General features: G+C 52.4%; 1 protein-coding gene across 5 annotated transcripts in view; it reads right to left on the bottom strand.

The window, feature by feature from the left end:
• The window catches only part of CEP164 (centrosomal protein 164), a 32404-nt gene that overhangs the window by 7481 nt on the left and 242 nt on the right, over positions 1-24681 (bottom strand). For 2 of the 5 annotated variants that reach the window (XM_032709541.1, XM_032709540.1), the window contains exons 2-21: positions 24124-24279; positions 22951-23055; positions 22531-22642; positions 21665-21893; positions 19889-20041; positions 18657-18788; positions 18232-18309; positions 15746-15865; positions 13067-13510; positions 11610-11687; positions 10536-10613; positions 7277-7362; positions 3714-3926; positions 2431-2562; positions 2037-2253; positions 1376-1453; positions 984-1115; positions 600-722; positions 368-511; positions 70-153 (exon numbers count right to left, since the gene is read on the bottom strand). In XM_032709541.1, the coding sequence (XP_032565432.1) occupies positions 70-153; positions 368-511; positions 600-722; positions 984-1115; positions 1376-1453; positions 2037-2253; positions 2431-2562; positions 3714-3926; positions 7277-7362; positions 10536-10613; positions 11610-11687; positions 13067-13510; positions 15746-15865; positions 18232-18309; positions 18657-18788; positions 19889-20041; positions 21665-21893; positions 22531-22642; positions 22951-23044 (2727 nt within the window). In that variant the 5' untranslated portion in view covers positions 23045-23055; positions 24124-24279. Of the gene's footprint in view, positions 1-69; positions 154-367; positions 512-599; positions 723-983; positions 1116-1375; positions 1454-2036; positions 2254-2430; positions 2563-3713; positions 3927-5540; positions 5688-7276; positions 7363-10535; positions 10614-11609; positions 11688-13066; positions 13511-15745; positions 15866-18231; positions 18310-18656; positions 18789-19888; positions 20042-21664; positions 21894-22530; positions 22643-22950; positions 23056-24123; positions 24280-24681 lie in introns of all 5 variants that reach the window. The other 3 variants (XM_032709539.1, XM_032709542.1, XM_032709543.1) reach the window with 3 other exon arrangements.

The following is a 24681-nucleotide window of genomic DNA, read 5'->3' as shown; positions in this document are numbered from 1 at the left end:
CCCACGAGGAAGCAGCCAAAGGATTGGCACAGGTAAGGGAACCCCTGTGAGCCCACCAGGCTGACTCACCTGGCTGAGGAGCTGCTCTGATCTGGCTTGGAGGCTCTTTGCACGGATTTCAAGCTCGTTCTCTGCATCCTGGATTTTTCTTTCCTGCACAGAGACACTGAGTTAAAGAGAGAATGGTACAAATTCCTCCCTCACCTGGCAGAGCTCTGCCACAGGGGGAACAACACGGGCTGGGAAGCACGACCTGTTACTGGTGACAGTCCCCCTGGGCGGTGGAGGGTGGCAGGGGCACGAGGTGTGGGGTACCCTGGGCACCCCCAAGCAGCCAGGTCACACGGAGCAGAGGGGTGCCTCTCACCTTCTCCCTGTGCCTGTGCTTCAGGTCAGTGAGCCTCCTCTCCAGCTCCTCCTGCAGAGCCTTCACCTCGGCGTTGTGGGACTGCCAGAGCTGCAGGGTCTCGCTCTGCACCCTCTGCAGCAGCTCCGACCTCCGCCTCCGCTCCTGAGTGGGGAGAGGAAAAGCCCTCAGTGCAGCACAGGGATCTCCAGTGAGTGAACAGACACATGGGGCACTCTCTGGAGAGCGGTACCTCCTCCTCAAACTGCTCCTTAATCCGGGCTAAGGCCTCCCGGTGCTCCTGTCTCATCCTCTCCATCCTCCTCTCGTGGTCTCTTTCTACCTCGTGCCGTTTCTCGCTCATGAGCTCGCTGAGCTGCGGGGATGAAAGGGAAAGATGTTCCCTTTGAACGACAGCACTGCACGACAGGGCCCCCCCAAGAATCAACCTCCCACATGAGCCCAAGGATTGAAAGCCAGAGTGTGATCAGGCTGTGGTCTGGGGAGCACAAAGCCTTCACACCCTAGTGAGGTGAGATATCCTCTCCCCTAAGGCACCACTGTCACCCCTGGGCAGGGGACGTGGGCTCTCAGACCTCACCACACGCCTCGGGAGAGAAGGTGGGTGAACACTCACCTCCCGCTCGTATTCCTTCACTTGGAAGGCTTTTTGCTGCACTTTCTGATCCGCTCTCTGCAAGTCTTCACGCAGCTGAGCCTCCTGGCTGCTCTGTGCCTCTGCTAGCTGGGTTTGCAGGCTGGAAATGACCTGCCATGAAAGCCACCCACAGAGACTCGTCACCCTTCCGACAGGCTCCATTCAGTGCCCTCCTACAGGGAGCCAGCAGCACGGCAGAGCCCCTCCTGCAGTCTCACCACCCCCTGCCTGGAGCACGGCCAAATGCTGAGCCAGACCAGAACCACGGCGAGGAAGTGGAAAAAAAATTAATGCCACCCTCCCTGGCCACCTTTAGTGACAGTGTGTGAGGAAAAACCCAACAATTTACATACTAAGGACACCGCCTTTACCTCACGATGCTTCTCTTCTGCTGCAGACTTCAGCTGCTGGAGTTCACCTGCAAACTGTTCCTCCAGCTCCTCTACTGCCTGTGGAAACACGAGCAAAACAGTCTGGGGACATGACGGATTTGCAATTAAATTCTATCCATAAGCATCAAAAAGAACAATGGTAACCCCCTTCCAAACTGGATCACGTACAAGGTGCCTTTACTCTCTCTGTGCTTTCCCCCTCCGAGGGGATTTCGATGGATCTCAGTCGTGCTGTGCTCGAAAAACTAGAAACTGCCCCATTCAAGGACTCCCCACGTCCCCGGAGTACTAAAGCTGTACCCAAAGTGGTGTTTGGAGCTGATAAAGTGGTTTCATTTAGTTCTGATCTGATAACAGGGCTTAGTTTAGCTTAGCAAGACACACAACTATCCTGCTCTTGTCTTCGAATTCAACGTGGCTATTTAAATAATTGTTAGTTAATCACCATTGTAATAACAATTGGGGGAGTTCTCCCCTCCTCAGTGTGCCCCTAACAGCCCACTTGGCACCTTCCCTTTGTGCTTTAAGTGCCTCATAAACACACAGGTGTGATTTAAATCCCAACGTTTCAGCATTGCAATGCCAGCCAGGTCAGCAGGAACAGCTCGGGGCTGACCCTGGTTTGTAACAAAGATCTCACCTTCTTCTCCTCCCTGTCTAACCTCTCCCTGACCTCGCTCAGGAACTGTTCCTTCTCTCGTTCCAGCTCCCTGATCTCTTTCTGCTGGGCTTCCTCCATTTCCAGCTTCATTTCCTCCAAGGCAAGCTGCTGCTTCCTCTCCAGGCTCTCCTTCTCCATCAGCTGCTGGGATTCCCACTCTTCCCTTAGTTTCTGCAGCGTGGCCTCCTGCTCTGCCCTGGTAGGTTTGTAACAAGGACACAGAAGTCAGGATTCAGTCAGGGCTCGGACCTGCTGCCACGGCAGGGAAACAGCTCTGAACCTCCACTCTGAGCAGCTGCTGGTGGCGTGCAAGATCCTTCCCTCCCAGCCCAGCACGGTTTGTATCCCCGGGGATGGCAGCACAACTTCTCACCTCATCCTCTCCTCCTCTGCCTTGGTCTCTGAGGCGATTTTGGCTCTCAGCTTTGCCAGTCTCTCAGCTTCTTCCTCTCTGACACGCAGCTCTTCCTCCTCAGAAACCTTTGCCAAGTCTTCTTCTGGAGTCCTGGGAGATGAGCAGCCAGAAAGAAAAAGAAAAAAGGTTCAGGAGGTTTTAATATCTTCCCATCACCTCCCCAAGGGCTATAGCTCAGCTGCTGCTCCCACTTGGCTGTACCTGCCCAAATTATGCTCTCTCAGGGCTCCAGATCTTTCATTTCCCCCACACCTGCAGGACCTGCTGCTGGCACAGGAGATGCATCCCCAGCATCACACCTGAGCAGTGTGGTTTTAAAGCATGCCATATCATCACAGGCTGCACTTACTTTGGGGATTTTTTTGCAGGTAAATGAAATCAACTCTCATTAAATGGATGTAGGCTCCCAGGCAAGGTACCTGGATGCATTAGTACATCTGGAAGCTCCATATTTCCACAGACACCTTTTACTACACATTTTCCCCTTCAGGGGCAATTTCTGCATCTTCTTTCACACCCAGACTGCATCCCCAGGACATCTCACGTCAAGATGCTGTTTCTGGCTGCTCAGAGTGCTAAGAACATAAGTATCAAGTCCACCAAAATAATATACAAGCCTTGAGAGAAAAATTCCCCCAGGGAAAGGACACAGCTCCCAGTGTTGCTCTCAGATCCTGGGTTTCACACAGCCATCCCTTCTGCCCTATTCTTGGAAGCCTTGTTTGGAAGTCCCTCTGTAAAACATGCAGCATCAGAGCTCCAGACAGACCCTCTGGGGTAACCTCATCTCCTCTAACACTCCCATTTCCAGTCCTGTTACGACCATTTAGCCCAGGATTTGAACATCTGCCAGGTGGTAAAGCTCCAGGCACTGAACTGGAAACTTCTCCCAGGTTAAACATAAAAGAGAAGTTCCAAAGGCTGTGTGTGCCTGGAATCAGAGCTCATCTCACAGGAGGTGGGAAGATGCTCTCCTGCCAGTGTTGGAGAGCTCTTTCCTGAGGCTGCCTGTGCTCTGACAGCAGGGCACTGTCCCTCCCAAGGTGTGCAGATCCTCATGCACAGGATTGTGCCCACACTCCTCCTCTTCCCATAGAGCCTGGATCTTGCTCCTTTCCCACACCTCTGGGAAGCAGCACCACTTCCAAGGTGGTGGCTACCACAGCACGGGTCTGTGGCCAGCAGCAATGAAATCCCAGCTTGGAAAGGCTCAGGGGAGGTGGAATAAAAAAGGCAAGTACCTGAGGGATTTTTCTTTTTGCTGATCAAGGTTCTCTGCTTCCTCCTCCTGCCTTGTCTCCTCCTGGAATTGCTGAATTTTCTCCTCCTTTGCTTGAAATAAATGAATTTCCTCTTGCTCAAGCTCTGTCTCCACATTCTTGGCTATTTCCTCCAGGGATTCTTCTCTAGGCTGGTTCAAGGACTGCTGGTCCTTGATTTCCTCCTCAGGTTGCCTACCAAAGAGAGAAAAGTCCTTTGGCAAAAGGGCGACAGAAAACAGAGTAACACAAAAGGAACAGCAACATCCCCTCCAAAGAGTATAAAAAAAAAAAACCAAAAATCTCAGAACCCCCTACTCCAGAAGCCTCACTCAGGTCCACCACTGGTGCATCATCAGCTCTGACTGATAAATGACACCCAGCCCCAGCAGTACTCCTGAATAACTCGGATTTTGGCCCACCAGAGCTCACCTTGTGAGGGTAATACTAGATCATGAAGGATCTAGTAGCTACAAAGCCCTGGCCAGGCTGGCAGGCACAGGAGCAGATGCCATCAGCACCTGCTTCCAGCCCAGGGATTGGTGCTTCTGATGGACAAGGTATTTCTCTGCAGTTGCAACCTGAAGTGTGCTGGGAGTTTGCCAACTCCAGGCAACAGAAAGCCCCCAGCACTCCAAAAATTCAAACCCAGTCTGGTTCTAATTAAGTTTTTTTTTTCAGACAGACAGCAGCAAAGTTATAAGGTCTGAGAGAGGCTGAAGGGGAAGGAGGGGAAAATTGAGATTAGTGTACGAAGAAAAATTTTCATTCTTTGCTAGTGCAAGCTGGAGCAGGAAGGTCTCACTGTGCTCTGAGACTGCCAGCATAAGGCAGAGTGACTTCTGTTCTGCCAGGAATCAGGGAAATAACAGCCCCAGTTATAGAGCCTCGAGTCAGGAGAGAAAAGGTCACTTCTGCAGCCATTAGCAAAAAGAACAAGACAGGAAGGTAGTGGGGTTCTGCAAAAATCCTGCTTCACTGGTGCTCCCCATAATGCCACCTGCAGCAGGTGTCCTTTATCACAGGCTGCTCTGCAGAGCAATTCAGCCACTTCCAGCTTTTTATCATGTTCTTCCTTTTGCCCCAGTTCCTGTTCCAAAGGAGATCCAGCACACAGGGGTTTGCACAGCACCACAACTCCCAGCGGAACAGGGGAGACACTGCACAGGCCCCCACAGCACAGATCCTTCTCCCCCACCTTGTCCCAGGAGACGCTGCCTAATTTTTCCAGTTGCATCTGCTGATGTGTCATCTGACACAGAATGCAAAGTCAGCACAATCACAGGGACTGAGCTCCTCTGTCACAGAGGAGCTGCAGCTACAGATCCACAAATACCACCGGAATTGCAGCAACAGAAGGGTGGCTCGGGCAGGAGCTCTGACCTCAGCATTTCATTATTTCAATGCTGTTCCTAGTGGCTGTAAAATTGGGGTGACTGGTTGGGTTTCTGCTGTCCTCCCATCTCAGCACCACTCAGAGCCTTTCTCAGGCAGGGTGGCACTTGCAGCCTCGCCAGCGACACCGGCACGGAGGAGGCTCTCCCAAAGACAGGGCACACGGCTCCTTCTCATCCCAGAGTCCTGAGCCACAGACCCCCAGGGCTGAGCTGCTGTTCTGGCCCTCCCCAGCACAGACTGCTCACTTGGCACCCTCACAGCAGCACAGCTGCTGGGATGTGCCCACGGAGCTGCGCCGTGCCCACCAAACCGCAGCTCCCGCTCACACGCGAGCCCCCGCCAGCACAGAGGGGGACAAAAGGACACAAGCTGTCACAAGCACGACACCAGTGACTGAAATGAAGCCCTTACACGTCCCGTGGGGCAGACAGCTCCTCTGGATCCATCGGGCTGCCCAGCGATCCCTCCTCATGCTCCAGGGCTGCCGCCTCCTCCCCAGCGGGGTTCTCTAAACCCAAACACTCCTCTGGTGTTTCACAAGCACCGAGATCCCTCTCGCTTTTGCAGCACAAAAAGAGGGGACAGAAGGCCACGTTAGCTCAGCTCAGTCTAGTGGTTGCTGCAGGTGGACAAGGCAGGGGATGACAGGACACACAGGTAACAGGTGGCACCAAGCCACGGCTGCCAGCAGGACACAAACACCCAACACGGGGCTGCCAAAGCCACAGGGAAGCTCCACGGCATTCCCACCACCTCCTATCAGACTAACAGGCAGCTGAAGATGTAACAGGTGCCGGTCTCAAAATGCTGGATGCCTTCCCTGGGTTATCCCACCCCTTTCCAGGTTCTTGGAGAATGTCCCCAAGGTACATCAGCCCTATCAGCAACACTCACACTGCTGTCCAAATTACAGATGGAAGTGCTGGCAGGCATGTTTGTATCTACAGTCCTGCTTCATCTTGGAAGTACAGAAAGGAGAGACAAGGCAAGCACAAGCAGCTTTACAGGCAGAGAGGAGAGGATGCTCAGCTGGCAAGCAGGTATCAAGTGATAAAGAGAATTCCTGCAGGCAGAACATGTTTTTGGGGACCCTCACACAAACAGTTCCTCCAAGAACAAGGCTGCAAATCCCATGTCACTCAGCCAATCATTAAGATGGGCTGCAGTTTCTTCTGCTCACAAGTTTTCCTGGCACAGGCAACAGCTCCTTGGTTCCCAGAGCCCTGGAGAACATGTAACTCTGTGTGGAGGCCAAGAGCTTTGACACAGCTCATCTGTAAATGCCACACTGCAGCTCTCCAAGGAGGAGGGGCTCGAGGGAGCAGGGAGTTCACTGCTTAGCACAGTTTTAAACAAATCACCACAAACAGGCTGAAAACAGCTCTGCTAGACAGCCTAGTCCTCATGGTAACTGAGGGTCTGGAAGCCAGCATTCCTCTTGGGGCAACAGCTGGTGAGCTGTCCACATACCAGGATGTAAAACAGCTTAATGCTTACACCTGGTCCAGGTCACCTCTGTGGTGGCCTAGAGAGAACTGTTCACATCAGAGCTGGACTCTCCTGGCACCACAAAAAGGTGCCAGGCTGGCCCTGAGAGCCCTCAGGTACAGGCTCTGCCCAGGGGGGAGCTGGCAGCCCAGCAGGACCAGTGCTGAAACGAGGGGTTGACTCAGAACCAGAACAGTCATCAGGCAACAGCCAATGACCACATCCTCCCTGGTTCAACACCACAGCCCCCAGCACAGTGTGAACAGGTTCAGACCCTCCTGGCAAGAGCGTGACTTTTGGAGCTTTCTAGAGCAGTCAGGGAGCTGTAAGGGAGACAGAGGAGCTGTAAGGGAGACAGAGGAGCTGTAAGGGAGACAGAGGAGCTGTAAGGGAGACAGAAGGCAGAGCCACCAGGAAATGATGGACAGGCAGTTTCACTGCTCACCCAGCCAGAAGTGGTGCTGAGAGAGTGCTGAGGGGGTGGCAGGAGAAGGGAGAGGTTTAGTGGGAAAGACTCTGTGAGAAGCTGCAGCATCTCAGGGTGTTGTACAGGGGACTCCTGTCCAGGTCACAGTGAGCAGAGCAGGGAGGACAAGGCAGGAAGGGCACCAGGAGCCAGAGCTGCCCATGCCTCCTGAGTTGCTCTGTTTGTACCATACCTCTCAGGAGCTTTTGTTCTTTTGCTTTGCTCTTCCTCTATACTGGCTTTGCTTTGGTCTTTTTCCTCTTCTCCCAGCTCCTGGGCCTGCAGGTAAAAGCAAACAGGGTGGAGTTTGTGGCTCCTTCACCATTAAAGACCTTACAGGGGGTTCTGCTGAAGGTCCATGGAATCAGCACTGAGCCCAGGGACCACACAGATCCACAGGCTGTTCCAGAATGTTGGATGTGCCAGCCTCCTCTCCTGGGGGTAAGCAAGGGGCTCCAAACATCACAGGAATGCCTTGCAGGAATGCTGCCAGAAGCACAAGAGGCCTGGGAGCTCAGCTGTCTCAGTACAGAAGATGAACTCCCTGCCAGCACTAAGCACTTGGGACACAGGTTTGGCTTTTACCTGAAGGTCATTTCACATTCCCAAGTAACACTAAACTTCCTGAAAAATGTAGGACAAAAATCTCCTCCAAGAGAAATGTCACACACAAACTAACGTGGTGGGGCCATAAAACAAATTGATGTATTGGCTGGGACCAGAATCCCATCAGAGCTCAGTCCTGCCTCCCATCCTGGTTCTAGGGCAGGTTGTGCTGGGCAGCACACACACACACACACAGAGTCACCAATCCAGGGATTTCTGCCTCTAGGACACATCAGGGTGGGTGCTGCCCCCTGAGCAGCACACTGAGCATTCAGTTGGCTTATTTATGACACAGGAAATACTTGAAATGTGAATAGCCAACATTTGAATGTGAAATAGTATCACCTGCTCCTTTCCCCACCTGCCAGCTCCCAGATCCCTCTGTCCCCACAGCACAGGGGGAGGGGAAGGACTCCCCTCCTCACCTGCCAGCTCCACAGGAGGGAACGAGGGCTCACCCTCCCTGCTGAGAGTTTGGGTCCCCAAAAACACATCCCATTCATAAATTCTTGGTGACCACAGACCCAGCAGGTGAGCCCAGCCCCTTCTGTGCGTGGAGCAGGGCCAAAACAACACAGAATTAAAACAGCAGTAATTTATGCAAATGTTCAGTGGAGCAAACAGCAGAAGGATTCCCAGCAAGTGCTGTCACCTTCCATCACATCAGCCCGGGCAGAGCTCTCCAGCAGCCCCCCACCCCCAGCCCCCCTCCTGCCCCTGTAACTAATGACTCCAATTCCGGGGAACGAGGAGCTCAGCAAATGTTTCCTCGCTCAAAATGGGCTCTGTCACCGCTGCCTGGGAACGGGAAGGAGCCAGACAAATGGAGAAGGATAACAGTCACAGGGCACCCCTGCTGAGCCCAGGCATGGGCCTTCTGCTGCCCCTCTACCCAACAGGGCAGTCCCTCCCCAGGAATCACGGGCTGCAGGAATCTCTGGACACATTTGGAAGGTGAAGACAGCACTTGTCTGCAGGAAACGAGGGCAGATTTTAAGCCCTGTCTGTGGAATTGTCAGATCCTTGCCCCTCCTGCCCCAGCTGCATCCCCAGAGGACACCTCACATGCTCAAGACACAAAATCAGTTGTGTGAACAACAGGAATGACAGATCCTGGGCCATCTCCCTCTGCACAGCACAGATCCCAAGGGACTCAGCAGGAGCATCTCACATCAGCTCGGATCGTGCCTGCATCCCACTCCTCACCCCTGTCCCCCTGGGCACAGCAAGGTGCCAGCACTGAGCACTTCAGACACAGCTTTGCCTTTGTCCTGAAGTTTGGGCACTGCCCAGGCTCCCCAGGGCAGTGGGCACAGCCCCAAGGCTGCCAGAGCTCAGGGAGTGTTTGGACAACGCTCTCAGGCACAGGGTGGGATTGCTGGGCTGGGCTGTTCAGGGCCAGGGGTTGGACTTGGTGTGAACCCTGTGGATTCCTGCCAACCCAGGATATTCTACATTCCATGATCTGCACCTTGCACTTTCAGTCTCTGGTAGGGGAAGGGTGGAAGGAGCAGCCTTCCTTCTGCCAGCAGAGCAGCCAGGTCTAGCAGGACACATCCCCCAGAGCCTCTGCAGCCACCACAGCTCCTGCCAGACACACACCAACCAAACCCCTCCCATTCTGTGCTCGTGGAGCTTCCAGAGGTGTCGTTTTTTAACAACAGAACATTTTGCCAGTACACTCAAAGCAAGGCAGGCTCCTTACACATGGAAGCAGGCACATTCCTACAACCAGAGTCATTCCAGCCGAGCCTCTGTGTACAGACACAAAAGAGCAGCTGCAGTTCTGCAGGGAGCACCATTTCACACCCAGCCCTCCCCAAACAGGGCTGTAATAAACTCCAACGTGGCTGCTCCAGCAAGCATTTGCATGCACAGTGCCTGCACTGCAGGGAGGGAGAGGGGGAACACAGCAGGCATATGTTTTGTTTTCCCTTCACATCTGATTATGCTCATTATTAGGCACAAGAGGACAGGTGTATCCTCCAGACACAACCTCACAAACCGGATTGCTCCTCTCTGCTGGACAGGTGGGGAGTTTGCCGCTCAGGGTCTCCTCCAGAGCAGCTGATCACTCACAATCAGCACAAGGCTGAGTAACCCCAGCTGGATCCTGCCCTCCACGGTGCTCCCAGCCAGCCAGGATGGAGCGGGAGAGCTCCAGAGGAACGTGGGGCTCAGGAAGCCAACTTGGCAACGTGCTGGGAAGACAAGGGTAAACCCGAGATGCACAGCAACCTCCAGTCAGAACTGCCCAGCCACTGCTGCATCCCAGGTTAACATGGCATAGGAGCACAGGCATATGCTCACACAGTGCCACAGACTCCCTGAAAGGAGCCCATTTTCCCTCTACATGAAAGCAGGCAAGACAAACCAAATGCTTAAAAATAAGCTTCCCTCTACCAAAATCTGTCAGAGGGAGTTAACCTCCTTTTCTTCCCATTGATTCTATCGTGTTTCTGCTATACAAATCCTTCCTATCTGCTTAAGTGAAAGAAAAGGACAAATATAGCCACAAAAGAAGAAAGTAAAATAGACTCTACTTCCATCTTTCCCCAGGAAAGCCATTTATTGACACTCATTGGGGCAGGGAAAGCACACAGGGGAGCCTGCACGTGTGCACCCCTGAAGCCATCCCTGACTCAAGGCTTATGTTCTTTATGTAGCTCCATCCACCTCACCTCTGCAGCAAAAACAGCGCCCTGGTAGTGCTGCTCTGATCCCTGACACCTCACTGTTCACCTCTGCAGAGCCTTCACACTGACAGCATCACACTGGTGTGCATCTCACCCCAGTATTTCACCTGCCTGTTCACAGATCACCCCGATCACACACACAGAGCTCACCTTGCACACGGGGCTGTCTAAGACAGGAGCCCCTGCATCCAGTACTTCTTCAGAAAGCTGGCTCTGGAAGCCCAACACCTAAAGAAGAAAGCAGAAAAGGATCAGTGTCTGATGAGAACACACAGGGTTTGCCAAAGATCCTGAGAACAAAATCCTGCCATGGCTTGGAATCCCCACTCCCCACGCCACTGACAGGTCAGCAGCAGTTCCCTTCACTGGGTCCCTAAGGAAACCCTCCCTGTGGGGTCCAGGGACATCAGTGCCACACAGGGAGGACACTGTGGGACCGAGAGCTCTGCCACACTCCCAGTGCACCCTTCCACTTTGACCACAGCAGGCAGGGGTGACACGTGGTACATCCAAAGGGCACACGTCTTCCCCCAGCCTCCACTGCTCCCCTTTACGATACTACTGCACATTTCCTCTCATTTTTTCCTAAAAGTCAGCTCCCACAGGCTGTTCATCCTCCAAGACAATCCTCCCTCCTGGCAGAGTCTGTGGGGGTCCTTGCACTTGGCTGCACAGGGCAGTGTGTGCACACACGTGCCCGTGGGCAAGCACTACACAAGGCAGAGCCACTTGCCAACACAGGCTTGTACCAACCCCGATAAATAATGATATTCTCAGCCATTTGCTGGCCATGCTGCCTCTGCTCCCACTGGCAGATGGCAATGGCAGCTTCCTGTGGAGATGAAGAGATGCTGATGGGCATCTCCCCCCATTCAGGGCTTCTCTCCTGCCTGCCCTCCCACAGGCACCCTCCAGAGCCAGGTCTCCCAGCCACACACACCCCCCTTAGCAAAAGCTGCCGAGTCCCTTAAAGCACAATTTTTACCCTGCTTATTATTTTCCTTTTTGCAATTATCTGAGCACAGTCCCAGCTCTGTGTGACCTACTTTTCCAGGGATTCTGCCTCACCCACAGACCCAGTCTGCAAGGGGCAGGGTGACAGTGCTGGCCTGTGCCACAGCTGTGAGGGCACTGCAAGAGGCAGGCACAGAACTCCCTGGCTGCACAACCCCAGAGGAACCTGAAGCCCCACACCCAAGGGACAAGGAGTTTTTGGTGACTCACCACAGGCTGAGCCAGCTCCCTCTTGGAGCCATTGGAGACGTGCAGGTCCTCCCCACTGATCTCTGATGCCTTTGAAAGCTGAGAGGAGAATGCACATTACAGCCTGTACATGTCTTACCCCTGCAGCTTCACCTGGGCATTCCCAACACGACAACTGGCACTGGGAACACAAACCTGTCCCCTCCATAACACAGGAAACACAAGGTGACTGAACCAGACACTAAGGGTATGACCCACAAGACAAGCACAAAACACCACAGGTAGGGGCAGGAGATGGGACTGGGGAGGGCAGAGAAGTGCTCTTCAAACACCCCTGATAAAAGGCACTTGCTTCCTCTCCATCTGCAAGGATGTCTGCAGCTCTTAGAGCTCCCAGCCCACCACCAGAACAGTACCATGGTCTCTTAAAAGCACTTTGAAAGCTCATCTTGCTGTGCCTAAGTGCAGTGAGGGCTGCTACGTTCCCACCATCATGAAGCCACTGTTCAATGGGAACACCCTGTGGCCCTGTTGACTTCAGCAGGACAACTCAGGTGCAGAAGCACCCAGGGAAGGGTTTGGAAAAGCAATGCTTTCAGCTCTAAGCTCTTCAGGACAGAGCATGTTTTCCAGGCTCAGCTTTGTGGTTTATCATTTCTTACAGACATCACGCATCAATGAACTAGAGAAATCATCAAAATCAGCAGGAAGGCAGCCAGATTGGAAAGAGATCATTCATCAGAGCCCACACCCTAACTCAGATCCTATTCTGGAGTATGACCACGAGCAGACAGTGCCTGTCTGGCAGCCCAGCTGCGGGGCCAGGCCACTGTGACACTCGGTGCCTCCCGTCAGGCTGCAAACCCAACACCCCCCCGGGTCTGCAGCGGCTGTGGCCAGTTCTCCTCCCAGAGCGGGCAGGCTGGGAGGTTCTGTGCTCAGAGGAGAGCTCCAGAGCCAGCCCCAGGGCTCCATCCTTCCTGCTCTGACCTCGCAGCTCCCGTCGCATCCGCGGCGGATCTCACGGCTGGCACTCACTTCACACCCCTGCCCCAGCGCTGCACAAGCTGAGAGAAACAACAGACGGAGGAGGGAGACAAAGCAGCACGGACAGCTGGGCTCAGCCTGAGCTCCAGCCTCAAACCCGCTCCTCAGGACAGACGGCAGCGCTGGAAGCTGAGGTTATTCCTCCTCCAAGACTCAAAACACGCCTCGCGGTCGAAGGTTTTGCCTGTCAGTGGCCTTGGACAGCATTTGGTGCGTGCAGGAGAGAATGACTGCCTAGCTCGATCCTGAAACGCCAGTCTGGAAATTCAGAGCACTTTGTGCCCCCCCAGGAACACCCTGCTGACCAGGAAAGTGCTTGCACTGGCTCCACAGAAAACGAGGCAGTGCTCCAAGGGCTTTCCTGAGTCAGGGTCTGAGAGACGACAGCAAGAGCCAACACCAACCCCAAACCATGCAGGCAGGTCTCTTACTTCACCAGCATCCAGCCTGCTCTCTGTTTTTGGATCAGCTGCTGCTTCTTCCCTCACTTCATCCACCATCTTTTCTCCACAGGACACGGTGTCAGCAGTGGCAGCCAGGCTCCCCAGCTGATCTGCCTCGGCATCTTCTGCAGCTGCAGGAGCAGCTCCAGGCTGTCCAGGACTGCTGGGCACATCCATCCTTGCTGTGCTCCTTTCCCCCACAGACTGGGGCAGCTCCTCAGCTGCAGGGACGTCACCTTCCACCTCAACATCACCTTTGTCCAGTACTTCATCCCCAGCAAGTTCCCCACCAGAGTCCTCCTTGTTCTGGCCAGACAGGCTGCTGTCAGCATCTCCAGGAAGGATTTGAACTGGAGATGGAGGGCACGCAGCATCAGAATCCAAGGAAGACTCTTGCACTTCTTCAGCATGTCTTGATTTTAAAGATTCCTTCTAGGCAGCAAGTCAAACACAATTATAGCCACAACATTCTCTCTGGGGGGACGCAGGGGTCAGGAATAGCACAGGTTCCCCTACAGCAAGCAGCAAGAAAAAAAAAAAATCACAAAGCTTTGGGTGACTTTGAGACCTGTTTGACTTTTTTTCCACACAGTCCCATTCCAAAACAAGGGACCTCATTGAGATAATCTCATTCATTTCTCGGGCTCTCACTTTGGTTTTTTCATCTGTTGTTTTTTTATTCACAGGGTCTCAGAGGACAAGAGTGGGCAGCACCCCATGTGCTCCACAGCAGACCCATTTATGCTTCCACATCGGATCTGTTCAGTAGGAGATGGGAATGTGTTAGAGACCATCACTGGTCATTCTACTTCTGTCTCATGTTTTAAGCAGAGAACAGTAGGCAGGATCATCATCCCACCTTCCAGCAGTACAGACTTGAAGGTGGGCACTGACTGAAGCTCAGAACAAGCCTGTGACTAACACAGGAGGCTGAGAGATGGCAGAACCCACCGGCCTGGGGAAAAAAGCGACCCCAAATCAAAGCCTAGTCACCCAAAGGCTCCACTGCCTCTGCCAGCAGCGGGGACGCCACAACACCCACTGTGGAGAGAGGAACAGCCAGGAGGGAGCAGGAGAAGGTTCCCTCATCAGCATGCAAACAGCCCTGCTGGCACGTCCCACTTTCTCACTGTTTTTTTTATTAATGCCGCGGTGTCTCGTCAAACATCCCCTCATCCTGGGCACGCCTGTTCCGGACACCCAGCGCGTATTTTAACGGGGTATTTTTATCCCAGTGCCGCTGGAACGCCGGCAGCTCCAGGCCCGGAGCTGGGGCACGTTCCCTGGTGTGCCATTTGTCTGCCAGACCTTCTCCTTGGGGCCAGGGGAGCCATCCATCACGGTTGGAGAGGCCAAGGAAATCCAATCACCCCGCCCTTCCCAAAAAACCTGCAGTTCTGAGTGACAGCTGTGCTGAGTGACAGCTCGTGGCCCCTGTGCAGAGCAGTGCCTGGCTGGCAGAGGTCCCCAGAGTCACCAAGCAGCCACTGCAGGCTCTGGGAAGGTCTCGGTGACACCAGAACCCAGAGAAAGGTGTGCAAGGGCCATTTCTCTAGGGCTGCTCCAGTGGAGGAGCTCTCATGGTGCTTCCTTTTATGTAGGGATTAGGGTGGCTGGAAAGGTAGGCTCCTCCTGGACAGACTTGCTTTAGAGCTCTCCTGAGGACATCCCACCAGGAGACCTGACAGCACCCAGGATATCCCACATGAGACCAAGCTGGGTTTTGATGCTTGGACACAGTGCACAGGCACAACAGAACAGAGCAGTGTAGCAGTAATACTGTGCACACAACAGGGTTTCTCTCCAGGCAAGTTCACTTCAGTTACTAAAATATCCCAGAATAATTTCTTTAGCTGGTAGAATCCTATTTTAAGAGCAGTTATAGACAAAAACTTCTGTTAATGTTACACCTTGATGATTGCAAATGCAACTCTCCAGAAGAGGGAACTGTGCCAGCCAGAGACACAGGTGGAAGAATAGGAGGGAGGTTTTCCTCCTGCAACAGACTATGGATTTTCTATGGATTTCAGAGCTGGGACAAGTCAGTTGGGTCATAATTGGCTTTCACTGATCTTTTCACAAGCTGCAACATGTTTTATGTGCACTGAGTGGTACTAAATGATGGGAAGTTCCTGCCCATCAAACCATTACTTCCAGTGATTGTCATAAGTCTGGAGAAAAGTATGTTGATACCAACAGGACCAGGTTTGGGAAAGACACGTGATCCAGAAGTGAACTATCAGGATAAACAGCACACACCCAAACTCAATCCAACTCAACTCAGAAAGAAGGATGACCTGCCACCCTTGCACTTTACCATGCTGAACGTGAGAGTACAACAAATCTCACATTTTTTCTACCTTTAAAAGGAAAAAAGGGAAACAAATCTCATACTGCATGGTGGGTGATGTGCTCCCTTCCTGCTCCCTGATTCCAGGCTGTTCTCAGGCACAGAGAGGGGGTCAGGAATGCCACAACTCATATCTGGGCAGCGTTTGCCCTTGGATTTCACGTTTACACCTCTCTCCATGCACATAACACTTTAACCAGCAGAAAAAACAAGACAAGCAGCCACCAGATGCAACCACAACACTAGAAGCTGCCTACTGCATGCAAAAGCTCAGTGACACTGTGCAAGCAGGAGGGAGATGCCAGAGCCACCATCACCTCTGCCAGGCTGCCAGCATCCTCCACAGGACTCCTGGGGTGCTGGGGAGCAGTTCCAGGGGGATCAGCACCATCAGCCAACGGGCTGCTGGGGTTCTCCTGCTCTGCCTCGCTGTTCTCCTGGAGGAGGGGGTGACACAGCCACTTGCAGAAGTGCCCAAGCCACCTTTCCAAGCTGGGAGAGTCACTGTGACGCTCTTCCCAGACTCTTCCCAGCTCCAGACTCCCTGTGAGCTGTATCTCCACACTCCCCCAGCACAGGGGACAGCAAGGCTACACACACAGCAGCCATTCCTCCCCCCACACCAGTCAGCCCTGTGCTGGTATCCCAGGGATGTGTTTCCTGAGAAGCAGCAGCACTGCTTCCTGCACTACATCCCTGTGGGAACACACCAGCTCTACTGCTCTGTGTTCATGTGCAGAGGCAGCTCCCTTTCACCCTCCAGCTAGTAAAGAAGCCAGGAATGGTAATTTCCCAACACAAAGGACCCCCTTGATTCCCAGCATTTACCCAGAGACTGATGCCAAGGTGCCAGCACTGCCACAGGGGATCGTTTCTGCTGCCACTGGACTCTCCCCAGGCACCCAGGGGTGCTGCCAGACCTATTTCTCCTCTTGCCCCTTCCAGCAGTATCCCCAAGCCCTTTTGTATCTTAGGGAAGAGTCTCCCATGCCTGCAGGGAGGACTCAGGGTGCCAGAAGGCAGGAAAGCAGGTTCAGCTGAGAGCTGACCCCACAGGCAGCCGAGCACACTGAGCTCTGGGAGAGACTCTCTTTCCAAGGGGACATTCAGACTACTGCACACACCTCACACCCCAAGTTCTCCAGCATCTGACCTGGGTTACATTTTAAGTGCCTTTGCCCCAGTTAACCCACTCCTTGCTCCAGAAATGCCCACTGAGGGGGGAACATCCACCTCTCCTCCCTCTCTTCCCAGACACTCCGATGCTGCCTCCACTCACCCCACATCCTGTCTCTGCAAGTCACTAAAACCGCATATTTCCTTTGAATACAGACATTCAACCCTGATCACGGGCTACACAAAGTCAGTTTTTTCATTAATTCACCCATTGCTGCTTAAGACTTCCCCCTGTAGGACTTGCTACACAAACCCTTGGCTCTGTTTTGCAAGGAAGCTGGAGAACGGCTCGGGAACAGTCTGAGCCTCGCTCCCAGGAATGCTTTTCTACTGCCATCTCATGGAACTACAAAAGAATTCTATTTTCCAGTGGGGCACTGCTATCTTATCAGGACTAGGACATCACCCATCTGGGTTAACAGCCTGGCTGTTGGGCAGCAATTGCCATTCCATAATAGATTCCTGAAGCCCCATCCCCAGGGCACTGACATGCCAAGACAGCTCTTTGTTCCCGCACACATTAACATTTCAGTGAGGAATTGGGCCCCCACAGGCTGCTTGTTGTCTGGAGATGAGGGAGTCAGGGCTCTCTTTGTCACATCCACTTTAGCATAAGCCTTCACAGATCCTGCCCAGCACCTTGAATGGGTTCTCCAGCAAAGTACTTTACAGCTTAATTTTCGTGCACTGTGAAAAGGATAAGGCAAATACTCTAAAACACTTTAAAAGAAATTAATTTGCCTTTCAGATACTGGAACAGGATTTTCAAAGCGGTGAGAAAGGATTAATGTCAGCACAAACAGTCGGGCCAAATCACCAGAGCTGCTTACAACGCACTTCCCATTGTGCCCTTGTCATCTTAAGCCTGATCCCAGCTAAGGCAGAGCACAGGGAAAGCACAGTGTCTGCACAAGGCCTTGGGTGCACTGAATGCTCAGTGTCTCAGCCACGGGATTTATCCCCAGTGCAAGAAGAAAGAAAACAGGTTTTGTGTTGCTACAGAAAAGTGGCCACGTTCAGCCCACATCAAGGTCCTTGTGGGACCGAGAGACAGTGCAAGAGCATTCCCAGAGGACATTCCCTTCTCCTTTCCCCAATGCCACCACTGCAAATTCAGCTGAAAACGAGCCTTCTCCTTACACTCACTGCCAAAAAACACATGGAAGCAAAGTGTGCCTCCTCCTCATCGAGCCTTCCTCCCACAGCAAGTGCAGTGGCACCTCTGACCCGAGACCCTCTTCCTGCTGTTCCCTGGAAAAGCAGGTTTCCACCTTGCCTGGTTCACCTATATGGCTTTAGTTTTCTCTCCTTTGGAGTGAAACAAAGTGCAAAGATGTCTCCTCAACTCGCAGCTACCAAACCACAACCATCCTCCTCCAAACACAAAACCTGCCTTCAGCACCCACCCCACTGCCCCCTGTGGGCCACGTCTGGTTTCTCTCACACCCCCAGCCCTGAGGCTGTGCCCTCCTGTCCTTCAGCCTGCTCCAGGTCGTTCCTAAGTGACACAAGAATCTTGTCCCTCTGGCACCATTCCTGCACCCTCATTCCCTGGGTGCTGGCAGTGCCTCAGCTCCTCTCCCAGCAGGGCAGTTTCACCTGCCCATCCCATCCCCCCTGGTCTTACCTCAGAGTCAAAGCTGCCTCCCAGGGCGTTGACATCCAAGTACAGGTTTTTTAACAGTCCTGATGTCCCACGGAAACTCTAAAAGCGTTAAAAGAAGGAGATGGCCAAAACTCAGTCCTGCCCTCTGCAATCCCACGGGAAGAACTGAGGCTTCCTCAGCAGTGAAATAAGGCAGCAGAGCCATGGCAATACACCTACAGCCAGCTCATTCTGGAATTGCACCGTGGCAGGTGTTGATTTGGGGGGATTACAATGTGAAAACAGGTTTTGGCCACCAAACAGCACAGGGAAAATGCAGCACAAATTAAAAGTCCAGAGGCAAATGGAACAGCCACAGCCAAGCAGCCATTACCAGGGGAGCATCATGAGACTTCATGCACTCTGGTTACTGTCACACCCACTGAGAGCCAAGGCACACAAACTACCTCATTTTCACTGTCGTCCTCCTCGTTCCTCCATTTATCCAGAGCCGCCGTGTCCAAGGAAATCTTCTCATCGTCACAGAGCAAGCCCAGCAGGTTCCTGGTGTGCCCAGTGGGTTTACAGATCTCTGCGAGCTGTGCAGGTCAGGAGAAAGGGAAGAGAGAGGACAGATGACAGGAAAGGGAAGATGGAAACCCACTGAGACCCTGGGCACTGCTGGAATCTGGGAAGGAGCTCAGGACTTCACTGCCACCCCTGTGCTGCCAGAGCCACATCCAGCTGGGAGAGATGTTCTTAACGAGGCCAAAGAGGCTCCTGTCCTATGGGGGCACATCTGAAACCAGCCTGTGCCTCCAAACACTGATTCAGGCAAGATCATAATAAAATATTTGATATCACCAGGGACAAGACTTAACTCGGGGAGAAAACCTTCAGTGAAGGTGTTGATTTGTATGTTTTGCACTTACATTGCTTCACTTACCATTAAAAGATCAATTTCCCACCACTTAACAGGTTTGTTTATTTGTGAAGGTGATTATTTGTATGTTTCCCACATATTTTGCTTTGCTTTCCTTTAAAAGATCAATTTCTTACCACTTAACAGGTTTATTTATTTATAAAGGTGATTATTTGTGTATTTTGCACATATTTTGCTTTGCTTTCCTTTAAAAGATCAATTTCTTTCCACTTAACAGGTTTGTTTATTTGTGAAGGTGATTATTTGTATGTTTCCCACATATTTTGCTTTGCTTTCCTTTAAAAGATCAATTTCTTACCGCTTAACATTGTTTTATTGACCCAAAGGTCAGTTTCTATAAATACTCATGCAACATGATTGTCAGTCTTACATTTACCAGGAAAGCTGCTCTTTTAAATTTTTTATTCTCACATAGATGAGTGGAAGTATTGTTTATTAGACTGCATTATCTGTATTGTTCACCATGCTTCACTTGCCCACCAAAGTTCTGCTAAAACAAACTGAATAGATTTTGTTTCCCCCACAGTAACTGAAACAATTCCTTCTTTAAATCTGCTAAACATAGCAGAAGAAAGCTCAGCACTAATTTAGCACTGGGCTCCCTAGAAATAGAAGAAGAAAAGAAATACCGCTTGTCTGCTAAAGAGCTGCCTTTCAAAGCCAACAGAAGATCACAAATACTGTCATTTAAGCTCCTAAGTGTCCCCACGGCTGTGAGCCTTCCCAGTGTGCCTTCCAGGGAAGAGGGAGCCTCACCTGTGTTCCTTCCCTGGCCATCAGGTCGGAGTCCACCACACTGCCCACGCTCGGGGACCCACGAAGGACGAGGGACTGAGACGGAGCGAGGCCACGGAGAGGAGAGAGGGGCCCCAGGGGCAGCTGGATGGGGGCCAGGTGGGGGCCCAAGGGCTGGAATACAGAGAGGGGACTCGCTGACAGGAGAGCAAAGGTGTGCAGCTCCCTTTGGAAAGGGAGGAGGTGCTCCCCTGTGCAAACACAGGCTGCTGAACCAAGCCCGGCTGAAAACCTGCTTGGGGTTCCCACAGCCACCAGCACACGGGACAGGTGAGGAAACACTTTGATTTACTCGTATATTTTGCCTTCCAAAGACCCATCTGAATGGGACCAGAATGCTCCTTTCTTTCAGAGGGCAGCAGGAGCCCTGGGAGCCATCCCACATCCTCACTTCTGAGCAATGCACACTCACACCCCAAGTTATCATCACCCAGAAATGTGACCATCCTGTTGGACAGCATGGAATTCCCCATCCCAGGAGTCTCACCCAGCACAGGTTAAACCAGAAGCACATGTATGCCAGGGTTTTACTTGTGGCACTCCAGGGCTTTCCCTGTGGCACAGCACTACAACCAAGGGCTGGTGCTCCAGCAGAGCACGTGTGTTTTCAGAAACCACAGTCCCTGTGCCTACACAGGATTCCAGACTGAAATCAGAGTTAATTCACTGATGGATGGGGACAGGGGGATGTCATCACCACAGCAATGGTAACAGAATAAATCACACTCTGGGCTTAAACTAATTATTTTCTACAGATGGCCATTTAACCACACGTACAGAACAGAGAATGTTCACTGTCCTTCAGCAGAGACAAATGTGCTTCCATCAGGCTAATTAAAACTTTTGGGATAATCTACAGTTTATCTGTTATTTATAGTTCTTATCAGCTACCTGAGCACTACCACACTGGTAATGAGAAACCTGAACTGGTAACTCAGTGGAGCCACAGCTGGGCACCAGCAGAGCACAGCAATCCATTAATGCTACACACAGTGACCTTTCAGTTCATTTTTGGCTGCAGAACAAGAGATTCAGTAAGTTCTTATTAAATTGAGGCCATTACTTATGGACAAAGACAAAACAACCCGGAATGGCCTCCCCAGGTGAAGGTAGGATCTGTGATAGGCAACAGAGGGAAAAGTTTGGGCAAAACTGAGCAAAATGGTTCAGCTATTCCCAGAGGAAGGAGAAAATTACAATTATAGATGGGTTCCATCACACCTGTAAGTCACTTCAGTGTCCTGAGACACAGGTGCAGCCACCCAACTGTGCTCAGATCTGCAAAGCCACGGGCCAGTAACCACTGGGAATGCTCCTCCTCCCTTGTGGAAAAGGCAGTTCAAACTTTTTCCCATTTTTCTTCCATTTAAGAGGGAATAGAGTCCATTTCTCAAGGTGCTGGCCGTGGATGAAGGAGAGCTGACTGCAACTTGTGGTTTCTTATATCACCTTAACCAACTCACCCTGGGACTGGAGATTCAGCAAGCAAAACTAAGCTGCAAAGAGCTGAATAAGCCACTCCCCCTCAATTTAGACTGCAGGACCTCCAGGGAAAAGACCAACTTCACAGTGTGCTTACTACAAAGAGCCCTTACAGCCCAAATTAAAGGTGATTTTGTGTGCAGTGTTGCCAACTCACTTGATTTACTGCCCATCACCTGGGTTTGAGTTCAGAGAGCCCTTTGTGTCCTCTCTGCCCAGCCCTCCCCAGAAGCACCACAAGCAGAGTCCACTCACAGGGGATTGCTTCAGCAACTGCTTCTCCTTCTTGTCCTTCTTCTCTTTCTTTTCTTTCTTCTGCTTCTTCTCTTTCTTCTCTCTCTTCTCCTTCCTCAGGCTGCCCTGTGCCAGCAGCTTCTCCCTCTCCCGGATCACCAGCTCCCTGTACTGCTCATCACAGGGGTGCTCCCACATGGACTGGCCCGTTGCAAAGTTGAAGTAATACACATCACCAGTGGTGTCCTGGCTGCTCAGGAAAAACCAGCATGAAAAGATGGAAGAGCACATCAAAACACAGCTGCACAGGCCAGAACATCCTTGCTGGGTGGCCCGACCACTTGGAGCTCAGGGAAGAGGAGCATGAAGCCTCCAAGAGGCCAAAAATACATCAATGTGGGGAAGCAGCCCCTCCTAGGATGCTCATGACCTTATCAAGCTTCCCCAACAGTTTTTCCCCCCTTCTTCTGCCACCCCAAAAAGCCCTGAGCTCCCTCATCCACAAGAAGTAAAATATTGTGGTAAAATATCCCTCCTGCTCACCACCAGAATGTTGGGGCAGCACACAGAGGGGAAGGACAGGAAGGACCAGGAATCATAGACTGGCTTGGGTTGGAAAGGACCTTAAACATCCTCCCTCCTGCCATGGGCAGGGACACCTTCCACTACACCAGGTTGCTCAGAACTCCATCAAACCTGGCCTTGGACACTTCCAGGGATGGGGCAGCCACAGCTTCTCTGGGCACCCTAGGCCAGGGCCTCCCCACCCTCACAGGGAAGAATTTTTCCCCGATATCCAACCTAAACCACCCCTCTGTCAGTTTAAAGCCATTCCCCCTTGTCCTGTGACTGGGAACCACCCAGGACAGCTGCAGCCAGAGTCTCACCAGGGCTTCCAGTCAGGGGGTAACGGGGCCACCAGGCACTCCCTGGCCAGCCACAGCAGCTCCGACTCCTTCTCGGGGTCAATCCCGATTATCGGTGCAAAGTTCCGGATTTCTAGGAAAACACGAGAGGAATCTGTGAAGACAGTCTACACCAGCCACTACACAGCAGACCCACCCTCCCAGCTACAGGAGGGAGCACACTGGAAAATCCAAAACAAAGCTGCTCAAAGCCACCAGCACAGTCCTGCATGTCCACAGCAAACAAAGAGCTCATTTTTCAGCCCTGTCTTCCACGAAATTTCACGTATTTTACCCTCTCCACCCACCCCCACCCCAGTTCCCACTTTCTGAAGACACTTAGAAGTGCCCTGTGTGCCTGAATCCCTTCTCCCAGCTCCCAGGAGGACAGGCAGCACTCACCTTGCTCATCAGGAACGTAGGAATCGTTGTAATCTTCTTCTAGAATGAGCTGGTTCCCGATGCGCACGGCCCCTGCCATGAGTCCCCTCTCCATGGCTCACACACCTGGGGGAGGGAAGGAAGCAACACAAAGTCACAACTGCCCTCAGAAATGAAGGTTTCCTGTCCCCCAGCACACGGCAGAGCCCTTCCACCTGCAGCACACACAGCAAAACCAAATCAAAGAGCTTCCACACACACTTCCAGGGGCTGCGGAAACAAGGAGCAGAGCTGAAGCAGCACAAAGTTATAATCAGATCCCCCAGGCCCCCAAGTTTCTACAGAGGAGATGAACATTTGCTTCGGGCACTTTTTAACCAGGCAAAAAAAAAATAAGCTGAAAGGAGAAAGGGAAGGAAGAGAAGGCAAGAAGCTTTCCCAGAGCTCAGCTTTGAGAGAAGTCTCAGGGCTGGATCAGCACTGCCCAGGGACAGGCAGCTTCTCCCTACTCACCTTCACCTCTCCCACCTTCTCAGAAGACACTTCAGAAGCTGTAAAAGAGTCCTAATTTAACACATCCCACCTGTAGCCCATTGCTTCGTTATTTAACTCGTAGACCACACCACAGCTGGGCCCTTGCAACTCATCCAGCACAGGTTTAGGCAGTTGGACTTTAATTGCCTCACCCCAAACATCCCCAGCTGTGGCTCTTCATGGCCACCTTTGGCCAGCACGAGCCTCCCACCACTGTGTGTGGGGCCAGGTGCCAGTGCCAGCACAGAGGGGACCGTGACCTGCTGCTCAAACACAAGGTCAAAACTTTCAGCCTAAAACCCCCCAAGTTCTCAATGCACAAAGCATTCCTCTGCTATACTCACGAGACCCAGGGGGTTGCAGTACCTGCCAGGGGTCTGGGCAGCATTAACACCCCAGTGATGACTGCCCAGAGCAGGATCACCACCCACTGCCTGTAACCAGCCGTCGCTGCCCTCTTCACCTCCCTCTGTCCTCAGCCCACTCCGTATTTATAACTCTTATGTAAAACAAGTCTCAGAAGCAGCAACTAATCCTGGCAGTTTCCAGGCACAGATATCCTCGGGACACGCCAAAGCAAAACAGCATCACGGGGCTCACACCCTCACCCCCCGCCCTGCAAACGTCCCCAGTTAGAGCATCTGAATGTGAGCAACTCACTCAGGGCCTTCTGTTCGCGTTTTCCTGTCCCAGCTCTAACTCAGTCCCGTTTTCCATCCCCGGAATTAGCGCTGGATGGCTCACTCTTCTCTTGGAGACGCTGCCTCGGCGCACCCGGGGGGAACTTACCGCGGCCTTTCAGTGCTTGAGAGGCACCTATAATAGATGGGGACAAGGGGGAACGGTTTTAAACTAAAAGAGGGGGGATTTAAATGAGATATTAGGAGGAATTCTCCCTTGTGAGACTAGTGAAGCCCTGGCACAGGTTGCCCAGAGAAGCTGTCGCTGCCTGCCCCATCCCTGGAAGTGTCCAAAGCCAGGTTGGACGGGGCTTGGAGCAATCTGGGATAGCGGAAAGTGCCCATAACCAGGGCAGGGGGGTAAAACTGGATGAGCGGATCCCTTCCAAGCCACAAAACCGTTCCCTGGTTCTATGCAAAGCGAAATTCAAAGCTAGTGCAGCCCGTGCAGCCTGGAGCCACGGGAGACGCGCAGCTGGCCAGGAGGAGAAACAGCTTTGACTAATAAAGCATAAAATAAAAGCAAAGAGAAAGCCCT

Source organism: Chiroxiphia lanceolata, chromosome 23, assembly GCF_009829145.1.
Source record: "Chiroxiphia lanceolata isolate bChiLan1 chromosome 23, bChiLan1.pri, whole genome shotgun sequence".
Lineage (NCBI taxonomy): Eukaryota > Metazoa > Chordata > Aves > Passeriformes > Pipridae > Chiroxiphia > Chiroxiphia lanceolata.
This window is presented reverse-complemented; position numbering and strand designations above follow the sequence as displayed.